Source organism: Chiloscyllium punctatum, chromosome 42, assembly GCF_047496795.1.
Source record: "Chiloscyllium punctatum isolate Juve2018m chromosome 42, sChiPun1.3, whole genome shotgun sequence".
NCBI classification, from domain to species: domain Eukaryota; kingdom Metazoa; phylum Chordata; class Chondrichthyes; order Orectolobiformes; family Hemiscylliidae; genus Chiloscyllium; species Chiloscyllium punctatum.
The window spans coordinates 17,665,588-17,689,015 of record NC_092780.1 but is presented as its reverse complement, the minus strand read 5'-3'; the positions used below and the strand labels follow the sequence as shown (position 1 = coordinate 17,689,015).

The window sequence follows — 23,428 nt, the reverse complement described above, 5'->3', positions numbered from 1 at the left end:
TAGATTTCTAATCAGTAAGGAAATCAAGGATGATAGGGGTAAGGCAGGAACTGGAGTAGAAGTTATCATAAACCCACTTCTCCATCATTAATTCACCAATTTTACCTTTTGTAGAATGAATGTTCATTTTATTAACCCTTCTTTAAATATTTATTGAAATTCTAACCATCTGTATTTATATTTCTGGTTAAATTTCTCTCATATTGTAAGTTTCCCTCCTTACTAATGTTTTTGATCTTTGCTTTTTTTAAATAAACTACTTCATCCCTTTTTTTAGCTTGATACTCATTAACATTTCTAGTGAACTACAGATGGTATGCCAATTCCTAGAAATGTTTTATTTGTTCAAATATATTTATTCTGTATATTCTGAAATATCCCCATAAATCCAGCCACTGCATCTATATTGAATTATTCTTTAAAATAATTTGTCAATTCACTTTAGCCAGCTCAGTTTCCATGTCTGTATAATTTCCTTCATTTTAATTTTAAAAAGATAGCCCTGGACACACTCCTTTCTCTTTCAAACTGAATGTAAAATTCCACCATGTTATGGTGTTGCTACCTAGGGCACGTTCACAGTAAGGTCATTAATTAATCCTAAATCATTGCACAATACAATGTCTGTTATAGCTTGTACTCTGCTCAGCTGTGGAACATGCTGTTCTAAGAAACTACTGTGAAAACATTTTATGAATTCATCATCTAGGCTACCACTATCCATCTGATGTTTCTAGTCAATATGGATATTAAATCTCTTGTGGTTTTTGCCACACTTTTCTGACCAGCTTTCATTATTTCTCGCTTTATGCTTTACCCTACTGTAAGAGTTAAGGTCAGTGTAATGTGCACATAAATTCCTCAATCTTCTAAACTGGCTTAGCAAATGTTGACTAATGGTCTAGTAAAGCCAATACATATTAACAGTCACTGTAAGCTAAGGTGTATTTATCCTATCCATATTAAAAACATATGAATTTTGAACTTTACCCTACCCACTCAAGTTGTCTATTGCAACATGCACCCTTGTAGAAATCAAAGATGAGTATATCGATTGCATTTATACCAAGTGGCAAAATATGTCTGTGAAAGAAAATGTGAAAACCATGCTACTTATGAATAATAGATTGTTTTTTGTGTTTTTCTGTATGTGAAAACCATGCTACTTATGAATAATAGATTGTTTTTTGTGTTTTTATGTATGTGAAAACCATGCTACTTATGAATAATAGATTGTGTTTTGTGTTTTTCTTGAAACTTTCTGGTTGGCTTGTGTAAATTGTATTAACTTCTATGAAGGAGAGGAAAAATTTTCTGTAGGAAAACATATTTAAATCCACTTTATCACAGGAATTATGCAACATCAACTTGTTAGTAATGATTAGTGAATTCCTGAGAAAAGGGTATAATGCTAAGAAATTGGTTATCCAGTCTGAATCTGCAAAACTAGCCATCAGGACCTCCTGGCTAAATTGGGGGAAAAAAATCTCTCCATCATTTAAGCAGGAAGAATGCCCATTTATTCTTTAACAAATTGGAATATTTTTAACAAGCACAATTCTGTACAATGTTTTTCACACTGATATAATGTCACACCATATCACCCCAGGTGACCTTTAAAGGATAGTGCATATATTTGTACAATGTTTACACAGTAATTTAACAGGCATCTGAGCTATTAGTGAAAACTCCAGCTGTTACAGGGTTAACATTTTCTTTATTCTCGTTCAAAATAAATAAGGATATTAAATGTTTTAATTAGTTTACTCTATTTTAAAAATTGGTCAGGCTTAGACCACTGTTACTGCATCTAAAATTAGATGAGATGAAGTGCAATAATGTTAAAAAACACTTCAGTCTTTCCTCCCTAATTGTTTATTAGCTCAATCAATAAATTCAATGGCTTGGATGTTTTTCACCTAATAGGTATCCAAACATGTTTGCGTCAGCTTGACATGATCTTGCTTTGTTCATTGACTCTGTGAACCTAGCACGAGTCCAAAGATCACTGTTTGCGTACTACGCTGCTGGTTAGCACAGTATATAACGGATCCACACAGCACAGCAGAGAAGAGCTAATCCTGCAAAGAGACAGACTGTGAAAGAGATTACTTTAAGTTCCCAAAGGTGCAGAGAATGGACGCTGGGATGGACCTGCTCCACAGCTCCGGAGTAGAGCTGGTGCAGTATCTACAGATGAATTACAAGGACTCCCAGAGTTGGTTCACCTTTATCTCTTTCGCCGCTGACCTGAGAAACACTTTCTTTGTTTTCTTTCCCATCTGGTTCCATCTGTGTGAAGCCGTGGGTGTCAAACTCATCTGGGTGGCTGTCATTGGAGACTGGCTCAACCTCATCTTCAAATGGTAAGTTTCAGAGAAAAAGAAAAACTTCATACATTATCACCTGCAAAATCCCAAAGATAGCCTAAATGTTTCTGAGAACTGGATTTATAGAAAGGAATGGCTCTGTTTCTATTTACACACCAGGAACAAGTTGATGCTGGTTAAAAAGGTTCTCTCATTATTCACTGTTCATCTTGCTGGGATTGAGTGATGCAACATTCTAGCTTCAATGAAGTCAGTGCAATTGACTTCTTTTTTCACTGCATCAGCCCAGGGAAAGTCAGCACCACAGGCTTAGCTAGCTGAGCATTTGGGGCATCTGGAGGCTCATAGGATGGAGGGCACTACTTTTATATTTTCCTTCAAACGTTTCGTTTTGATTGAAAATACTGATTTCCCCTAAGGTGATTCAGCGAACGAAATCAAGTCAACCACAAGGAAATGCATCACTACCAAGCCCTGTCCTCATCACATGTTTAAGCACAACTTGTGTCCAAGATAGTTGATTGTTTGTAGATTAGGAGCATGGCATTATATTGTCTATAATAACCAACCAATTTATTCAAGATTGAGGTTACAAGACAGAACCCCTCTGGCTTATTTTCTCAGTTTTACACCAACAATAGTACTGTATGTTTCTAAATTCTATTCTCATATGTCCTTTAAAGGATACTATCCCTGTTGAACTTCTTATGTTCTTTACCTCCCTTTAGCTGAAGGGAAATTCTTTATTCAGATGCTGGTCAGAACATATGTGCGAATTCAAAGAAATACAGGTCATACTGCTGTTTCATTAACTCAAATTCACTGTAACTCGTCTGACAAACTGGGGACATTTTCTAAAGTGCAAACTTTTAAAATGTGTTTCAGCTGTAACACGATTACATCACCAACATATTAAGCGCTGATTCTAAAGGGCGATTTTTCTATAATGTGGGGTTGTTCAAGAACACAACCATCATGTTATAGAAGAACTGAATGCATAAAACCCAGAGCTAAAGTCACTGCATCATATAGCAGATGTTAAAAAAAGCGAAGGACTTGTATCAATGATCAATCAACATCCCTTGTTTTAACACATTTTAAATGTGCGAATAGTGAGAGGGTGGGTTGAGTTCTGGACCTGTTCCATTCTGCCCATTAAACAGCTGACCACAAAACTTCTCTTCCTGGTTCTCACGTTAACAAATAGAGTCATAGAGTCATACAGCATGGAAACAGACCCTTTGATCCACCTAGTCCACAATGGACCATGATCTCAAACTAAATTAGTTCCACCTGCCTGCACTTGGCCCATATCCTCCAAACCTTTCCTAATCATGAACTTATCCAAATGTCTTTTTAATATTGTAACTTTACCAACATCCACCACTTCCTCTTGCAGTTCATTCCACACATGAACAACTCTCTATGTAAAAACGTTGCCCCCCCCCCCCAAGTCCTTTTTAAAACTTCCTCCTCTCACGCCTTAAAAATATTCCTCCTAATTTTGAACTCGCCCACCCTAGGGAAAAGACACTTGCTATTCACCTCATCTATGCCCCCTCATGATTTAAAAAACCTCTATAAGGTCACCCCCTCAATCTCCTGCAATCCAGTGAAAGTAGACCCTGCCTATTCAGCCTATTTTTATAACTCAAACACTCCATTCACGGCAACATCCTGGTAACTCTTTTATGAACTTTCTCCAATTTAATACTATCCCTCCCACAGCAGGGCGACCAGAACTGCACACAGTACTCCAGAAGAGACCTCACTAACATCCTGTACAACTTCAACGTGACATCCCAACTCCTGTCCTCAAAACTATTGTTATTGTTAACTCCACTCTCAGCTCAGGTACTGTCCGTCAAACCTGACATCACCCTACTTCTCAAGAAAAAACAAATTAACCCTTGACCACTACATTGTTGCAAACACTGTTCTGTACTTGCATTGGAGGCTGTTTCAAGAAAATGCACGTTCCTGGGATGGATGGACTTTTACTGATTATTGTTTAGAAGAACATGAGATGGTCTTTTGAAAGATGTGGCTCTGAGGGAGTTTGACAGGAGATGTTGAAAGGATGTTTCAAACTGGAGAAGCAAAATGACCTACTCCTGCTCCTATTTCTTTTATTCCAACCTTCCTTTCCTCTCCAATACTCTCAAATGTGCTGTCACCACAGTAATAGGACAAATGAACCCTCAGATATCTAACTGCTTCATATGGTATAAGAAACAACCTTCAGGTCTGTTATTGGTGAAACGATGTGGGTGCATTTTGTTCAAACTGGTTTTAGGGGTGTCTAAACAGGGATCAGCAATTAACAAGACCAAGGCAACATTTTAAGATAACCTGTCCACAATCAGGACTCAGTAAATAGAATACACTGCAACCTAGAGTTTTACAATAGTTACACCTGCTGAGTTCAGCTCATTGTTCAAAATACTTCTAAAAAGCATTCCTTATCAGCATTTTCTAGATATTCCTGTGTAAATGTTTAACAAGTGTTGCCTGTTATTTGGCCCTAACATGTTTTGCAGTAGTGTACCTTGGGTGTGAAAACCAGAAATTATCTTTGTTTTAGAACCTAAATATATCAATAACCTTTTTTTTTATAAAAGATGCTTCTCTCTTTTCATTTCAGGATATTATTTGGACAGAGACCTTACTGGTGGGTTCATGAAACATCCTACTACGGTAACTCATCTGTTCCAGTCTTAGAACAATACCCTATCACCTGTGAAACAGGACCAGGTATTAAGAGACTCGCACACTCCCAAAAATATCAGGACTGTGTAGATCTTTTAAAAAATATGCATTGGCTTTTTAAAAAAAATCATTCCTATTGGCCCCAAAACTTTGTCTATTTCAGGAAGCCCATCGGGTCATGCTATGGGATCAGCTGGGGTTTGGTATGTGATGGTGACAGCATTTCTGACCAGCACACTTCAGAATAAGCAGCATCGTGTTCAGAACTGGTGAGTCTTTGAAACATTTAACCTCTTAAAACTTATAAGTTTTGAAGCAATATAAGTTTGATGGGATCCACGAGTAGGAAGAAAGCCTACAAAAACTAGATAGATTTATACCGGAGGTAAAAAAAAACAAGCTCAGGGCAGATCTTGATTTGATATGGGAGATTTTAAAGAGTGTGGATAAATTGATCTTGATCATATTGCTTGACAAAGAGATGAACTCGGTCTCAGAAAATGAATAGCTAAGTTTTTAATCCATTCATGGGATGTCACTCGCTGGACCAGCATTGATGGCCTAATTGCCCAGAATCAACCATATTGTTGTGGGTCTAGATGTGGGCCAGACCAGGAAAAGATGACAGTTTTCTTTCCTAAAAAGGAAATTAGTGAATCAACTATCAGTACTAGTTTCATGATAACTGTTTGACTCTTAATTTCAGATTTTTACTGAATTGAAATTCCACCATTTGCTATGGTGGGATTCAGCCCCAGGACCCCAGCACTTTAACTGGGTCCCTGGATTTATAGTCTCGCAATAATAGCATGAGGTCTTTGCATAATTATTTTATTTAGCATTTAGTGGACTTATAAAGCAAACTTCACAGGAGATAGATAGTGTCTATTAATCCAAGATGGGTCTTGTGAGGAATTTGCCTGATAACGCAATTCACATTTAAGACATTGGGAAAGAAATGAATAAACTTAAAAGTATAAATGCAAGGCAATTTCAAACTTTGGAATATGTAAATGCTTTTAAAAATTATCTGTCAAGTTTTGTTGCAATAAACCTAAAAATTAAAAGAAGTATTTATAAGGGAGTCGATAGTAATTTTTCACTCTTTTATTTCTATATGAAATCTGTCAGGATTTGATTTGGTAATGGTAACTATAAAGTAAGAAAAATTAAAATGACCAACTCTGTTAAACAAATTGGGAGTCCTTGGCTCAAGTGCCTTTCTTGACTTTTCAACAACTGAAAGCTAATGAGTTAATATTGAAGTGTTGTCAGTGTTGGGCTCAGCAAGTTCCCACATGATAGTTAATTCATTTTGGTGATCTTGGTTGAGGGATGAATTCTACCAACAAAACTCCAGGAGAATTGTTTTCCCTACCTTGTAGATATTGACAAGAGATCTTTTGTATCACCAGGCAAATGGTACCTTAGTTTCACTTAAAATACAACAGGACAATATACACTGAGTATGATACCAACATCTCAATTTCCATGTATAGTAAAGGCTGCAAACGCATGCTATAAACTGAGGCTGATCATGTACTCAATCCTTTAAATTTGGTGACAAACATTGTAAATTCTAAAAAGTCAGCAGAATTCAAGCTTTGAGCAGCAAAGCAATAGGTCAGTGAGTATTCCTAAAGTTAAACAAAAAGGGCATAGTTCTGCTGGAAATAAAATTTAGTCAATTGGCAAAACTCCCAAGTTGCCAATTTCCTCCTGTGCCAATTCACCTACACATTCAAACAACTGGAGCACTTTATGACACCAAGACCAGAAGTTTAAGTTGAATATTGGTTAAAATGTGCACGACATATTTTTAAAAATGTTATGGCTGTTCTATGTGCTACTTAGATACTTCACAAGTATGTATGCTTCATTCTAATTGTCATGTTATATCGTCACCCACTGTAATCACTGCTCTCACTATTTCAGGTGTCTGCGTGCTTTACTATGGGCAGTCTTCTGGCTAGTTCAGGTTAACGTCTGTGCGTCCAGAATATTTGTAGCTGCCCATTTCCCGCACCAAGTCTTCCTGGGGGTTATTTCAGGTTAGTGGAAGAATATGACAATCCTTCTTGTATCAAGATCACAATTTACAATCTGTACTGTTATTGGGAATGGCTGATTACTGTTACAAAGAGCTGACACACAGACATGATGAGGTCAAATAATCTGTTTCTGTGCAGCAACCATTTTATGATTTGGTTCAAAATTCCTTTCTGTTTATTTAAAACTTGTCAACCTGTCTGCAAAACTGGCACAGGGGTGATGTTTGTAGTGAGAGTAGTTCAGATTCAACCTTATTTCACCAAAGCACATTTTAAAGTATTGCCTCTTTTTCAACAGAATATTACCACTTAAGTATTTATGCAAAAATGTTTGAACGGAAATTAATAGCTTTGTAATTGGAATTATTTCTCTTTCTACAATTAAGAAAAAAAATGCAGTGTGCTATCACATTCTCTAGATGATCCTAAGTGCTTACAGCCAATGGACTACTTTTGAATTGCTGTCAGCAAACATGCTTTATTCAGAATCTCATGTGAAATTGAGACAATATTTATAAAATTATGAGATTGTTATATTGTTATGCTTTTCAATGTTAAATAAATGCAGTATTACCCATTGTAATAACCAGTTAAGGGTGTGAATTGTATTTCCTAGATTTAACCAAACTGTGTAAAGGTTCATTTGTTTTTTTTATGCAATTAAACTGTTTTGAGTTAACAAATTAAACTTCATACCCAATCAATTAATCAAACATAATTTGAGAAACTACTTAAAGAGGAGTATAGTATCCCTCCTGGAAAGATGGTTTTATGATATTAATGCATATGAATATGCCACTGACTGTTCTAGGACTGCTTTCAGCCTTTTTCCAATGCCTGAAGCTTGGCTTTATAAGACTGCTTCTTTTCCATTTTATTTTCGACTATCAAATTTCTCCCTTCCTGAAGTTGAGACTTCCTTACTGAGATGGAGTTCCATGGGCTCTGAGACCCATTAGTGCCTCTCCCAAGCCATTCTTAATGTGAGCCTGATCACTGAGATTTGACAGAAGGCCATATGCCCTGTCCTCTTCAGCATAAAGTCAGAGAGTCATAGAGATGTACAACATGGAAACAGACCCTTCCGTCCAATCCATCCATGCTAACCAGATATCCCAACTCAATCTAGTCCCACCTGTCAGCACCCGGCCCATATCCCTCCAAACCCTTCCTATTCATATACCCATCCAAATGCCTCCTAAATGTCGCAATTGTACCAGCCTCCACCACATCCTCTGGCAGCTCATTCCATACACGTACCACCCACTGCGTGAAAACATTGCCCCTTAGGTCTCTTTTATATCTTTCCCCTCTCACCCTAAACCTATGCCCTCTAGTTCTGGACTTCCTCAACCCAGGGAAAAGACTTTGTCTATTTACCCTATCCATGCCCCTCATAATTTTGCAAACCTCTATAAGGTCACCCCTCAGCCTCCGACGCTCCAGGAAAAACAGCCCCAGCCTGTTCAGCCTCTCCCTATCGCTCAAATCCTCCAACCCTGGCAACATCCTTGTAAATCTTTTCTGAACCCTTTCTGACCAATAAAGAAAAGCATACCAAACGCCTTCTTCACTATCCTATCTACCTGTGACTCCACTTTCAAGGAGCTATGAACCTGCACTCCAAGTCTCTTTGTTCAGCAACACTCCCTAGGACCTTAGCATTAAGTGTATAAGTCCTGCTAAGATTTGCTTTCTCAAAATGCAGCACCTCGCATTTATCTGAATAAAACTCCATCTGCCACTTCTCAGCCCATTGGCCCATCTGGTCCAGATCCTGTTGTCATCTGAGGTAACCCTCTTCGCTGTCCACTACACCTCCAATTTTGGTATCATCTGCAAACTTAGTAACTGTGCCTCTTATGTTCGCATCCAAATCATTTACATAAATGATAAAAAGTAGAGGGCCCAGTACCGAACCTTGTGGCACTCCACTGGTCACAGGCCTCCAGTCTGAAAAACAACCCTCCACCACCACCTTTGAGCTAGTTCTGTATCCAAATGGCTAGTTCTCCCTGTATTCCATGAGATCTAACCCTGCTAATCAGTCTCCCATGGGGAACCTTGTCGAACGCCTTACTGAAGTCCATATAGATCACATCTACTGCTCTGCCCTCAATCTTCTTTGTTACTTCTTCAAAAAACTCAATCAAGTTTGTGAGACATAATTTCCCACACACAAAGCCATGTTGAATATCCCTAATCAGTCCTTGCCTTTCCAAATACATGGACATCCTGTCCCTCAGGATTCCCTCCAACAACTTGCCCACCACCAAGGTCAGGCTCACTCGTCTATATTTCCCTGGCTTGTCTTTACTGCCCTTCTTAAACTGTGGCACCACGTTTGCCAACCTCCAGTCTGCCGGCACCTCACCTGTGACTATCGATGATACAAATATCTCATGAAGAGGCCCAGCAATCACTTCTCTAGCTTCCCACAGAGTTCTCAGGTACACCTGATCAGGTCCTGGGGAATTATTCACCTTTAACCGTTTCAAGACATCCACTTCCTCCTCTGTAATCTGGACATTTTGCAAGTTGTCCCTACAGTCTATTTCCCTACAGTCTATATCTTCCATATCCTTTTCCACAGTAAATACTGATGCAAAATATTCATTTAGTATCTCCCCTATTTTCTGTGGCCCCACACAAAGGCCACCTTGCTGCTCTTTGAGGGGCCCTATTCTCTCCCTAGTTACCCTTTTGTCCTTAATATATTTGTAAAAACCCTTTGGATTCTCCTTAATTCTATTTGCCAAAGCTATCTCATGTCCCCGTTTTGCCCTTCTGATTTCCCTCTTAAGTATACACCTACTTTCCTTATACGCTAAGGATTCATTCGATCTATCCTGTCTATACCTGACATATGCTTCCTTCTTTTTCGTAACCAAACCCTCAATTTCTTTAGTCATCCAGCATTCCCTATACCTACCAGCCTTCCCTTTCACCCTGACAGGAATATACTTTCTCTGGATTCTTGTTATCTCATTTCTGAAGGCTTCCCATTTTCCAGCCGTCCCTTTACCTGTGAACATCTGCCTCCAATCAGCTTTCGAAAGTTCTTGCCTCATACCATCAAAATTGGCCTTTCTCCAATTTAGAACTTCAACTTTTAGATCTGGTCTATCCTTTTCCATCACGATTTTAAAACAAATAGAATTATGGTTGCTGGCCTCAAAGTGCTCCCCCACTGACACCTCAGTCACCTGCCCTGCCTTATTTCCCAAGAGTAGGTCATGTTTTGCACCTTCTCTAGAAGGTACATCCACATACTGAATCAGAAAATTGTCTTGTACACACTTAACAAATTCCTCTCCATCGAAACCTTTAACACTATGGCAGTCCCAGTCGATGTTTGGAAAGTTAACATCCCCTACTATAACTACCTATTATTCTCACAGATAGCTGAGATCTCCTTACAAGTTTGTTTCTCAATTTCCCTCTGACTATTACGGGGTCTATAATACAATCCCAATAAGGTGATCATCCCTTTCTTATTTCTCAGTTCCACCCAAAAACGTTCCCTGGATGTATTTCCAGGAATATCCCCCCTCAGCACAGCTGTAATGCTATCCCTTGTCAAAAATGCCACTCCCCCTCCTCTCTTGCCTCCCTTTCTATCCTTCCTGTAGCATTTATATCCTGGAACATTAAGCTGCCAGTCCTGCCCATCCCTGAGCCATGTTTCCGTAATTGCTATGATATCCCAGTCCCATGTTCCTAACCATGCCCTGAGTTCATCTGCCTTCCCTGTTAGGCCCCTTGCATTGAAATAAATGCAGTTTAATTTATTAGTCTTACCTTGTTCCTGCCTGCCCTGACTGTTTGGCTCACTTCTGTTCTCAACTGTACCCGTCTCAGATCGATCTCTTTCCTCACTACCTCCCGTGAGAACATTCTGTACCCTCTCTGAGACATCCTTGATCCCGGCACCTTATTAGTTTAAATCATCCCAAGCAGTTCTAGCAAATTTCCCTGCCAATATATTAGTACCCTTCCAATTTAGATGCAATCCGTCCTTCTTGTACAGGTCACTTCTACCCCAAAAGAGATTCCAATGATCCAAAAATGTGAATCCTTCTCCCATACACCAGCTCCTCAGCCATGCATTCATCCTCCTATCCTGCCCTCACTAGCTTGCAGCACTGGGAGTAATCCAGATATTACTACCCTTGAGGACCTCCTTTTTAAATTTCTGCCTCACTCTCTGTAATCTCCCTTCAGAGTCTCAACCTTTTCCCTTCCAATGTCGTTGGTTCCAATGTGGACAATGACCTCTTGCTGGCCCCTCTCCCCCGTGAGAACATTCTGTACCCTCTCTGAGACATCCTTGATCCTGGCACCAGGGAAACAATATACCATTCTGCTTTTTCTCTGCTGGCCACAGAAACATCTGTCTGTACCTCTGACTACAGAATCCCCTAACACAATTGATCTCTCGCAAGCTGACATACCCCTCGTTGCATTAGAGCCAGTCTCAATACCAGAAACCTGGCTGTTCGTGCTACGTTCCCCTGAGAATCCATCACCCTCCATTTTCCAAAACAGCATACCTGTTTGACATGGGTATATCCACAAAAGACTCCTGCACTAGCTGCCTACCTCTTTTACCCTTCCTGGAGTTAACCCATCTATGTGATTGTATCTGAGACATTCCCCCCTTCCTATAACTGCCATCCATCACATAATGTTGGTGTTGCAAATTTCTCATCGCTTCTATCTGTCTCTCCAACCAAGCCACTCGATCTGATAAGATTCGCATCCAACAGCATTTATGGCAGATATAATCCGCAGTAACCCTTAAACTCTCTTTAAACTCCCTCATCTGACAAGAAGTACATATCACTGCAAAGGCCATTTTTGCTCCTTCACAATCTACAGACCCAGAATATAACACCATCTTATTCCTCTACAAAACACTGCCCCAGGTTAAATTATAGCTATGACTTATATTTTAAGTTTAATCAAGAGACTTATCTCCAAAGACATATAATCAAGAAAGAATCCACTATTCTCACTACTGCAGCCTTTCTCTTCGACAGAATTAAAACAGCAATTAACTTATCTGATTCTGTGCTATGAACGGCATGGTGGCACAGTGGTTAGCACTGCTGCCTCACAGTGCCAGAGACCTGGGTTCAATTCCCACCTCAGGTGACTGAGTGTGTGGAGTTTGCATGTTCTCCCCGTGTCTGTGTGAGTTTCCTCCCACAGTCCAAAGATGTGCAGGTCAGGTGAATTGGCCATGCTAAATTGCCCGTAGTGTTAGGTTAGGGGTATGGGTGGGTCGGTGTGGACTTGTTGGGCCAAAGGGCCTGTTTCCACACTGTAATCTAATCTAAACATCGCCCAACAGTTCCTCCAAGATTAGTTGTGAATTTCACTGTTGTTAATTTTCCCAGATGCATTCCAATGTCCAGCGATACACGAATTCAAACAGCAAAGGTTTTATCTCTCACTGTCCTCACCATGTGCTTCCTTTGTCTGCTCTTCTCCCTTTTAAACTGCTGTTGTTATGACTTTTTTTTCCCAAAGTTCCAAAACAATGCAACAGCATATAAAACAGTAATTACTGCTCCTGGAATTTGAGGAAATCACCTCCAACACCTAAAATATCTCAAAAAAAGGAGCAGCTCTTACAGCCAGAAATTTTTCCCGTCCTCCATCTTGGATTACCCAGAATCCTCATTTTAGGTCCAGGTTTAAATCTTACCTGCAGGCTACTATTCTAGAACCATAATGACATTTCACCTGATGTCAGTTAACAGTACAGATTAGGGACTGAATATGACTTCTTCTCTGGCCTCTCTCAGTTATCCATTGCCTTAATCAGTAAACAATGGAGTAAGCTCATGAAGGTAGGGTTAGTACTCAATAGGCCATTATAAGGCATAAAAAAAGAAAATGCTTTTCCTTAGCAAAACTCAACCTCAAACTGTTGCATGAAGTGACAATAAATGAGAATTTGGAATACACAGATCATAGCCAACCTTTCAACTCCTTGCCCAGACCATTAAACTATCGTAGACTCTGTCGATTTCTTTAATTTCCTGATGAAAAGCTCTTCAAATGTTTTGCCTCACCTCAAAAAGTAATTAAGTAAATATATCAATGTTTCAATTCTTGCATCTACTTTATTCCAACAAGCTTTTTTGCCACCTAACAGTTGGTCATACTATTTTGCTTGTTTAATGTGCTCCAACTGCCATGATCCAATTAGTCTTTAATCCCATCTCAAAACAGATATCACTTTTTTCTAGTTTGTTTTATTAGTTAATAGTATTAAAAGCAGATTCACTAGACAATCATCTCATTGAGCAAAAAACCACACAGACATCAATGTGTCAGCTTACGATAGAACAACCGAAGCAATTTAAAGCCACTCATTGTATGCTAAGAACAGTTAGGTGTTCATGATAAAGCCCAACACTGAGACAGTTTTCAGCACTAAACATGGGGAACGGTTAATTTGAGATGACAAACCATTAAAACTATATTTTTCAATAGCCTTCACTATGAATAATGTCACTAGAGGAGTGTTTTCTATCAAAGCTTCGCAATTGTTTCTTGGTCTCTGCAGTCACATTGTTAACTCCTATGCTATTCTGTGTTCAGGGTTGATGGTGGCTGAAGTGTTTGGCCGGATTGATGCAATCTACAACGCAAGCTTCAAGCAGTACCTGAAGATCACTCTGTCCTTGTTCTCCTTCGCTCTGGGCTTCTATCTGGTGCTGAAAGTGCTAGGGGTGGACTTGCTGTGGTCAGTGGAGAAAGCCCAGAGATGGTGCGCCCGAGCAGAATGGGTCCACATCGACAGCACTCCCTTTGCTGGTCTGGTCAGGAACATGGGGGCCTTGTTCGGATTGGGATTAGCTCTCAACTCCCCCATTTATGCTGAGAGCTGCAAAGGGAAGAGGAGCCAACAGTTCAGCTTCAGACTAAGTTGTATAGTGGCTTCGTTACTCATCCTGCATCTGTTTGACTCAGTGAAGCCCCCGACTCAGACGGAATTCCTGTTTTACTTTCTGTCTTTCTGTAAGAGTGCTGCTGTACCTCTGGCTGCTGTGGCAATTATCCCATTCTCTGCATCACATGTCATGAACCAACAAGAGAAAAAAATGCTATAGATCCCTAGAACCAAGATGTTTGTACAATAGGGGAAAATAGTGAAGTCACTTCCAAGAATCAAATCAGTTTGAGTTTGGCTAACTGCTGTACTTTGGCACAGAATCGGAATTCAATCAACATAATATTGCCTGCTGGTTCCACTGAACAGACAAGATCTTGTTAGACATGTGACTTACCCAGAAAAATTGCGTACGGTGCAGATTTCCTGTGGACCAACTGCTCACGTTTTAGATCAGCAGTAGAATTTTTAGTTGTTGTTTCCATCTGTATTCTTTTGTAGCCCAGTGTTTGGACCAAGATACATTTATCCAAATCAAACCTCCAGATAATCAGTCATCCTGCATACTTCTGTGTGGTCAAATAAGCTCTTTAAAGGGCTATGTTTTGTGCACTGTTGTTGCCTTCACTGGACTCCTTGTCAATAAAGCTGCTTTTTTAAAGGCAACACTTGGAGCTCCACTGATAATGCAGTGAAAAACAGCACGTGGTGTTACAAACAGGTCTCTCTTGGCTGATGTTACCTGAGCAGGAAGCGTGGCTCCAGTTCCTAATTAATGGCCTGTATGGAAAGCATGTTTGTATGGATGTGGACAATGCTGTACCAGATCATGATTCACCCCATGGTCGAATATGCTGCTGACACAACTTTTATGCTCATAGAATAAAGAGAAGTCGGTTAAATTTGACACTGAAGGTATATGGGTCTGTGTGAAGTCAGTGTTGGGGAGGGAGCACAATACAATAGATTCGTTTCAAGCATTTTATGTTCTAATTACCATGTTTGACATTAGTAATTGGGAACACATTGTTCATTAATAATAATCTGGTCACAATCTTCATGTCAACAGAATCTAACTCTTCACAATTTGTGTTTTAAGAAGAAAAGGGATTTTAAAATGTATGTGCCTGAATGCACTACCTGTGCATTAGAATATAATGTGGTTCTGACAGTGGGTGGACAGTTATTTATTTTGGATGGGTGTTCTTTCTCACAAAAAGACACTGTTAAGTACTTTAGAAGACCAATTAGATGGTTTAACAATCTGCCACCATTTTATTCTTTTCACTGTGCACATCTTTGAGCAATGGTTTGTTTTGTGTTTTGTTGTAATAAATGTTTTGAAAGTAAAGGCACATTGTTTTATATGTCATTTGTTTTAGATTCTGTGGGTTTTTATACTAATCTATCTTATTTTGAATATCCCAGCACTATATACAGCTCTAGCTGACAGCTGGAAGTATGAGCCATGAGAGCAGCTAAGATCTGCAATTCGCAAATAGATAAAAGTGTTATAGTCTGAGTATCGTGCGTGCTTCCATATTCCTGGGTCTGAGCAAACACAGGATGGATCCTAAGTACAACAGGAGTTGATCGGATAGGTCAATGGGCTGAGGAGTGGCAAATAAAGTTTAATTTAGATAAATGTGAGGTGTTTTATTTTGGAAATACAAATTAGGGGAGGGCTTACATACTTAATAGTAAGGTCCTACGGAGTGTTGAATGAAGAGAACTTGAAGTGCAGGTTCCTAGTTTCTTAAAAGTGGAGTCGCAGGTAGACAGAATAATGAAGAAGGACTTTGGTATGTTTGCCTTTATTGGTCAGGAGTTGGGATGTCATGTGATGGCTGTTCAGGACAGTTTTAGGCTACTTTTGGAAAACTGCATTCACTTCTGGTTCTGGTCTCCCAGATATAGGAAAGATGTTGTGAAACTTGAAAAGGTTTAGAAAAAGATTTACAAGGATGTTGCCAGGATTGGAGGGTTTGACCTATAGAGAGAGGTTGAATAGATTGGCGCTGTGTTCCCTGGAGCGTCAGAGGCTGAGGGGTGACCTTATAGAGGTTTATTAAACCATGACCGACATGAATAGGGTAAATAGCCTAGGTTATTTTCCCAGGGTAGGGGAGCTCATAACTAGAGGACATAGGTTTAATGTGAGAGGGGAAAGATTTAAAAGGGACCTAAGGGCCAACTTTTACACTCAGAGGGTGGTGCATGCATGGAATAAGTTCCCAGAGGAAGTGGCAGAGGCTGGTACAATTACAGCATTTAAAAGGCATCTGGATGGAAGGGTTTAGAGGGGTATGGGCCAAATGCTGGCAAATGGGACTAGGTAAATTTGGGATATCCAGTCAGCATGATGAGTTAGACCAAAGGGTCTTTCCATGTTGTATGATCTATGACTCTACAAGTAGGTCTTTGTAACCTTTTGTCATCCACTTTCTGGCCCAATAGGACTGCATAGAAACTAGATTGTGATTATGTAGCCAAACGACTTTCAATGTTGTTCTGAAAGGGAAACTAAAGAGTGAAGTAAGCAATGAGAAAAAAAATGTTGGGCAGATATGTTAGAGTGAGATGTACTTTCAAGCTGTGACACCAGCAAGGACTGGAGAGGATTCTTTCAGGAATTCAGCAGAGGAGGTTACAGTGTAGAATCAGGAAATGGCTAAGTTATTAAAAAGTACATTGCAGCTATTTACACAACTAAAAATAACACTAGGTCAGTAATGATGGAGGTGCTAGTCAAATTCAATATTTGGAAGTTGATGCAGAAACAGACCCAGCGGGGATTAAAGTCCTTTGCATCCCTAATTCGGCTGGATCTGATGTCATTGCATCATTAATGTCATTGCATCATTAATGTCATTGCCTCATTAATGTCATCAGATTAAGCACTATTAGAAATGAGGACTATGCTGCAAATTACTAACTAATATATTTAATGACTCATTCAAACTCATTCCATTCCATGACTCTGAAAGATACCTATACATTAGATTCCCTAAAGTATGGAGACAGGCCCTTCAGCCCAACAAGTCCACACTGACCCTCCAAAGAGTAACCACCCAGACCTATTCCACCACCCTATATTTGCCCCTGACTAATGCACCCAACACTATAGGCAATTCAGTTTAGCCAATTCACCTGACCTGTGGGAGGAAAACCACACAGGCACTGGGAGAATGTGCAAACTCTATACAGACAGTCACCCAAGGTGGGAATTGAACCCAGGTTCCTGGAACTGCAAACCACTGAGCCACCCATATAATGGCAATGTTTAAGAAAGTACTTGCAGAGTCTAATATTTTTAAAGTGATGCCATCATAGTTTTTGAAAAAGGTGCTCCTCTTTTAATAACTTGGTCAAATTGTTTAAAGTGCTGACAAAACTGGGCACGCTCATTTGTTTTATCTTTTAATTAGCAAAAGACCTTTGGTCAAATGATGTACACAAAACTGTTAGATAAGATTTTATCCAGTGAATTGGATGAACAGATTTGACATTAGGCAGCAAGTTGGCTCTGGTATCATAGCCTGTGGGTAGGCAGTTAATGGAAAAGAACTTCAATTTATTTGGTTACAATAGTGAGACTTTTACCAAATTTAACAACTGTAAAATAGTTCCAACACAGAAGATGGCCATTCAACATATCGCATCCATGTCACTTCTATGTGAGAGCAAATCACCCAGTCCCAATCCCCTACCTTCCTCAATAGCCTTGCATTGTTCTTCTATTCAGATAATTACCTAATTCTCTTTGTAAAGCTACAAATCAATCTGTCTCCAACACTCTGCAGAGCCTATTCAACCACTGTAGAAAAAACATTTTCCTCAAAATTCATTTTCCAATCACTCTGAAACCAGCATCCTCTGGCTTTCAGTCCTCCCCAACAGGAGTAGTATCTGCCTGTCTATTCCATTCAAACCCCTTTGAATCTATCCATCAACTCTTCTTTCGAGTCTTCTCTCCTCCAGTGAGATCAATCTCCAATCTATCCACATCCCCATTCCTGGAATAATTCTCATTTTAGACATTGAATCCCTACAGTGTGGAAGCAGGCCATTCAGTCCATCAAGTCCACACTGACACTCCAAACAGCATCCCACCCAGACTTGCCCTATCCTTTTAACCCTGCATTTACCTAACTTACACATTCCTGGACACTATGGGCATTTTAGTACAGCCAATCCACCTAACCTGCACATCTTTGGACTGTGGGAGGAAACCTGTACAGTCACAGGGAGAATGTACAAATTCCACACAGACAGTCACCCAAGACTGTAATTGAATCTGGGACCCTGGCACTGTGAAGCAGCACTGATAACCACTCAGCAGCTGTTTCTGAACCATCTCTAATGCCTTCTCATCTTTCCTGTAGTGAGCTGCCCAGAACTGGTCACAGTAATCTAATTGAGGGTGGATCAGTGACCTAAATATTATCATAATTTCCTTAATACTCTGTGCCCCTATTTATAAAGCCCAAAGTCCCATGTGCTTTGTTCATTACTTTCACAAGTAATTTTTCAAAAAGTTGCCATCTTCAATGATTTTTGCACATACATTCTCAGGTCCCTCCTTTCCTACATCTTTTCCTGCATCCCCTTTAGAATCGCACCTGATAGTTTATATTGCTTCTCTTCATTCTTCCTACAAAAAATGACTCACCTTGCACCCCTCTCCATTAAATTTCATGTTCCACTTGTCTGCTTTCTTATCCTTTTGAAGTGTATTGCTAGTTTTCTCACAATACGTTCCAGACTTTGTTTCGATTCACATATTTTGAAATTGTCTCCTGCACACCCCGGTCTTGGTCATTTTTATAAGATCAAGAAAATCAGGGGAACTGTCACTAACCTCGATGATCATCAGTTTATACCTTTTCACCACTACTCCCTGTTGCCTGTCACTCAGCCAATTTTGTATCCATGCTGGCACTGTCTATTTTGGTTACAAACATATGAACTGGGGGCAATGTAGGCCATTCAGCCTTTCAAACTTACTCCACTATTCAATAAAACCATGACTGTATCATCAAATCCAAATTCCTACCTACCTACCTCGATAACGTTTCATCTGCTTGCTTAACAAAAAGCCGTAATTGGCATGGTGGCACAGTGGTTAGCACTGCTTCTTCATAGAGCCAGAGACCTGCGTTCGATTCCTCAGGCAACTGTCTGTGTGGAGTTTGCACATTCTCCCCGTGTCTGCGTGGATTTTCTCCGGGTGCTCCGGTTTCCTCCCACAATCCAAAAATGTGTGGGTTAGGTGAATTGGCCATGCTAAATTACCCGTAGTGTTAGATGTAGGGGAATGGGTCTGGGTGGGTTGCTCTTCGGAGGGTCGCTGTGGGTTTGTTGGGCCGAAGAGCCTGTTTCCACACTGTAAATAATCTAAAAAAAAAATTTATAAATTAGATTAGATTCCCTACAGTGTGGTAACAGGCCCTTTGGCTCAACAAGTCCACACTGACCCTCCGAAGAGCAACCCACACAGACCCATTTACCCTTGACTAATGTACCAAACACTACAGGCAATTTAACATGACCAATTAATCTAACCTGCACATTTTTGGATTGTGGGAGGAAACTGGAGCACCCGGAGGAAACCAATGCAGATACAGGGAGAATGTACAAACTCCACACAATCACCCAATGTGGGAATCAAACCTGAGTCCCTGATGCCGTGAGGCAGCAGTGTTAACCACTGAGCCACCGTGTCATCCCAAATTAAGTTATAGACTAGGAAGAATTTTGTTTATCATAGTCCCTTGGAATAAATTCGCAAAAGATGCGTCAAGTATGGATTCTCTGTCGACCTTGAAAAGCAAGTTTGATGAATTATTGAGAATGGAAGGTACCACCAATTATTGAAGATGGATAAAGGATAGTTATAATTATTGGTGTCATGAATCACTCGCTTGAGCTTTGACTTGAAAGTGCCGGTTTTGGACAGGGGTGGACAAAGTTAAAAATCACACACCACCAAGTTATCGTCCAACAAGTTTATTTGGAAGCACTAGCTTTTGGAACACCGCTTCTTCATCAGATGGTTATCCCTGGAGCTTATTTGTTTGGAAATTGGTGAAATGTTTATTTTCCTAAATTGATGGAAGGCTCTTTAGTTTGATTTTAGTTTTGCCTCTCCAAGGGGATTATGTGTCTGGGCCAATCAATGGTGTAGAACCTATGATTTGGAATACCTTTTCTTGTTTTTTTAAATCATAATTTAATAATTCTCAATAAACGCTTCCCTGGTTAAGCTTTCAGACAGAGATGTAGGCCTTGAGAAGGATAAGGTCAAAAATCACATGACACCAGGTTTGAAAACATTACCTTTCGTAGCGTTGTTCTTCACCTGAAAGCTTGTGAATTCAAATAAACCTGTTAGATTATAACCTGGTGTTCTGTGACTTTTGACCTTGTCCACCCCAGTCCAACATCAGCACTTCCACATCGTGAGAAGGATACCTTGTTAGGAAGGGCCACAACTATGGGGAAAAAGACATCTTAGTTTAGTGTGAGATCTCAAGTATGGTGCTGAAAATGTGTTGCTGGAAGAGCGCAGCAGGTCAAACAGTATCCAAGGAGCAGGAGAATCGATGTTTCGGGCATGAACCCTTCTTCAGGATAACCTCTCCATCAAACACCTCTGGACCTCCAGGTTCTAAATGTCGCATCTATCTGCCCTGGCTGAAAATCCCATGCTCCCACTATAGGGGTATAAGGAGGGGTTTTTTGTAAGTTACCCTCATCTTGCTGCATTATCCTCCAAGCTTTAATTGTATTTAATACAATAGGGTTTTTACAATAGTCCATAATAGCTCTCATTTTATTTAAAAATAAAAGATTGATGAGGGACACTTTCTTGGGAGGTCTCAATGTCCAACCAGATTGATTGTGGGTCACAAGAGACCCAATTACCTACATAGCCTAATAGAGAACTCAACTAATACCTCCTAAAGTCTGGAAAATCCAGTCCTCCCCTTGTTTGTGGAAGCTGCAGCTTCTCAAATTTGACAAGGTGCCGTTTATGATTCCAAATAAAGGAACCAAGCCAGCCGTGTTGTTTACGTAATGCCAGTCTCGGCAATATCAAAGGGAGCATTCTCATAGGACATAAGAGACGAGGCAGAATATTCATTTTAACTTGAGCTACTCTGCCTAACCAGGATATTGGGCGATCTCCCCAGCGTTGAAGGTCTTGCCTCATTTTCTCTAGTAGGTGTATAAAATTGGCTTTATACAGCTGACCAAATACCTAAGTATAGAAAACCCTCCAGTAACCACCAAAAAGGGAAAACAAGATCCGTCTGATAAGTTGGATATACTTGCAAGACCACCCAATGACATGGCCTCCAATTTCGTAAAATTGATTTTGTAGCCTGAGAACATACCAAACAGATTAATTACTTGAATTAAGCGGGCTATGGATATCAGAGGATTACAAGAACAGGAGGACATCATCTGCATAGAGAGTGATTTTATATTTACCCGAACCAAACCTCGGAGCCACTATGTTAGAGTCAGTTCATATAACTTCCGCTAGAGATTCAATTATTAGTGTGAATAATAACGTTGAGTGAGGACATCCCTGACGACAGCCCCTGCTCACACTGAAGCTATCCGAACCTAAACCATTGGTGATCACGGCTGCTTTGGGGTCACTGTATAATATTGAGACCCATTTAGAAAATACCTCTCCAAAACCAATACTTTGCAGAGTATAAAAAAGATATGACCATTCAACCCAGTCAAATGCCTTCTCTGCATCTATACCCAGTATTCTTTCATGTTGACAGGCTTGTATCATATTTAAGACCCTTCTAATGTTGTTAGATGATCTACCGCCCTTGATAAACACCGTCTGGTCCTCTTTTATGATACATGGTAAGACCCTCTCCAATCTTTATGCTAATGTTTTAGAAAGGATTTTAAAATCTACCTTTAGCAAGGATATTGGTAAATATGATGAACAATCTTCTGGGGCCTTTCCTTTTTTAAGAATGAGAGAAATATTTGCTTCTCTCAACGAAGGCGGGAGACAGCCTTGACTGTGTGAGCAATTAGACATGTCTGTGAGTGGACCAGCCAGTTCTGCTATGAATTCTTTATAAAATTCAACCTGGAATCCATCCGGTCCAGGTGCTTTGCCACTCTGAAGCTGTTTAATTGCGTCAAGTTCTTTCTGGGTTACCAGGGGTGCAATCAGGATCGACACCTGCTCCGAGGTTAAATCTGGAAAGGCCAAGTTTTTAAAGAAGGACTCCATCATCTTAGTTCTATCCTCACTGTCCTGTGATTTATACAGTTCAAAACCAAACTTTCTAAAGGCTGTATTGACCCTTTTACGATCACTAGTCAGAGTACGAGCACTTTCCCTGATGGACTTAATAGCTTGAGGATCATTTTGTTTCCTAGCAAGATACGCTAGGTATCTGCCAGGCTTGTTGCCATATTCATGTAGTCTTTGCTTTGCAAATAATATTTCCCTCTTTGCTGTTTGGGTAAGTGCGTTATTCAAGGCTGTCCTAAGAGCTGTGATCCTTTGTAGCTTAGTAATAGAGGGCCTATCAACATACGCTGTCTCAGCTGCCTTCAAGCGAGCCTCAAGTAGGCGCTGTTGTTCCCCTTTTGTCTTTTCTGGGTCACGGAACATGAGATGATCAAATCTCACGCATAAGCCTTAATGGTCTCCCACATTGTCGACGGGTTACTGGCCGTACCTGAATTGATTTCCAAAAATGTTTTGAGTTCTTGAAAGAAATATTTTATAAATTTGCTATCCATCATTAAAAAGGAATCCATACGCCAATGTCGGGGACCTGTCCCATCATCCCTAGTCTTAACTTCCACATATACAGCTGCATGATCAGAAATTGCTATGTTACCTATTTTGCAGGACAATATGGAATTCAAAAGGGTCAAGGGAGCAAAAAACATAACAATTCTAGTATGATATTTGTGTGGGTTAGAGTAGAAAGTAAAGTCTCTGCCTTGGGGATGAAGACACCTCCACACATCTACTAACCCTAGCTCCTTCTTCAGATCTGCCTGGATCTAAGAGATACACCCATAGTGCTCTTGGGTATCCTACCTGTCTCTGAGTCCATAATACAATTAAAATCTCCTCCTATAATTGTATGGCGGGCCCTAAAAGCCATCAACTTGGAGAATGCTGCTGTTACAAATTTGAAGGGGTGTGCCGGGGGCAATAAAGATTCAAAATCCTATACTTCTCTCCATTTATTAGGGCTTTGATCAGTATATACCGTCCAGATTCAGCTTTTATCTGGCTTAAGATTTCAACAGGAAGATTCTTCCGAATGAGGATGACTACTCCCCTACTTTCTAAAATAAAAGATGAAAAAAAGACCTGGTCATATCCACCCTGTTGTAATTTTAAGTGCTCTTTGTCAAGTAGATGT

At 40.0% G+C, this 23,428-nt stretch overlaps 1 protein-coding gene across 1 annotated transcript; it reads left to right on the top strand.

The window, feature by feature from the left end:
- Positions 1-1,945: 1,945 nt before the first annotated feature.
- Positions 1,946-15,348, top strand: LOC140465778 (glucose-6-phosphatase catalytic subunit 1-like). The gene is made up of 5 exons (XM_072561540.1): positions 1,946-2,366; positions 4,975-5,084; positions 5,203-5,308; positions 6,975-7,090; positions 13,706-15,348. Exons 1-5 carry the CDS (start codon positions 2,137-2,139, stop codon positions 14,215-14,217), a joined length of 1,074 nt encoding a protein of 357 aa, XP_072417641.1. The 5' UTR covers positions 1,946-2,136; the 3' UTR covers positions 14,218-15,348.
- The last annotated feature ends 8,080 nt before the right edge of the window (positions 15,349-23,428 follow it).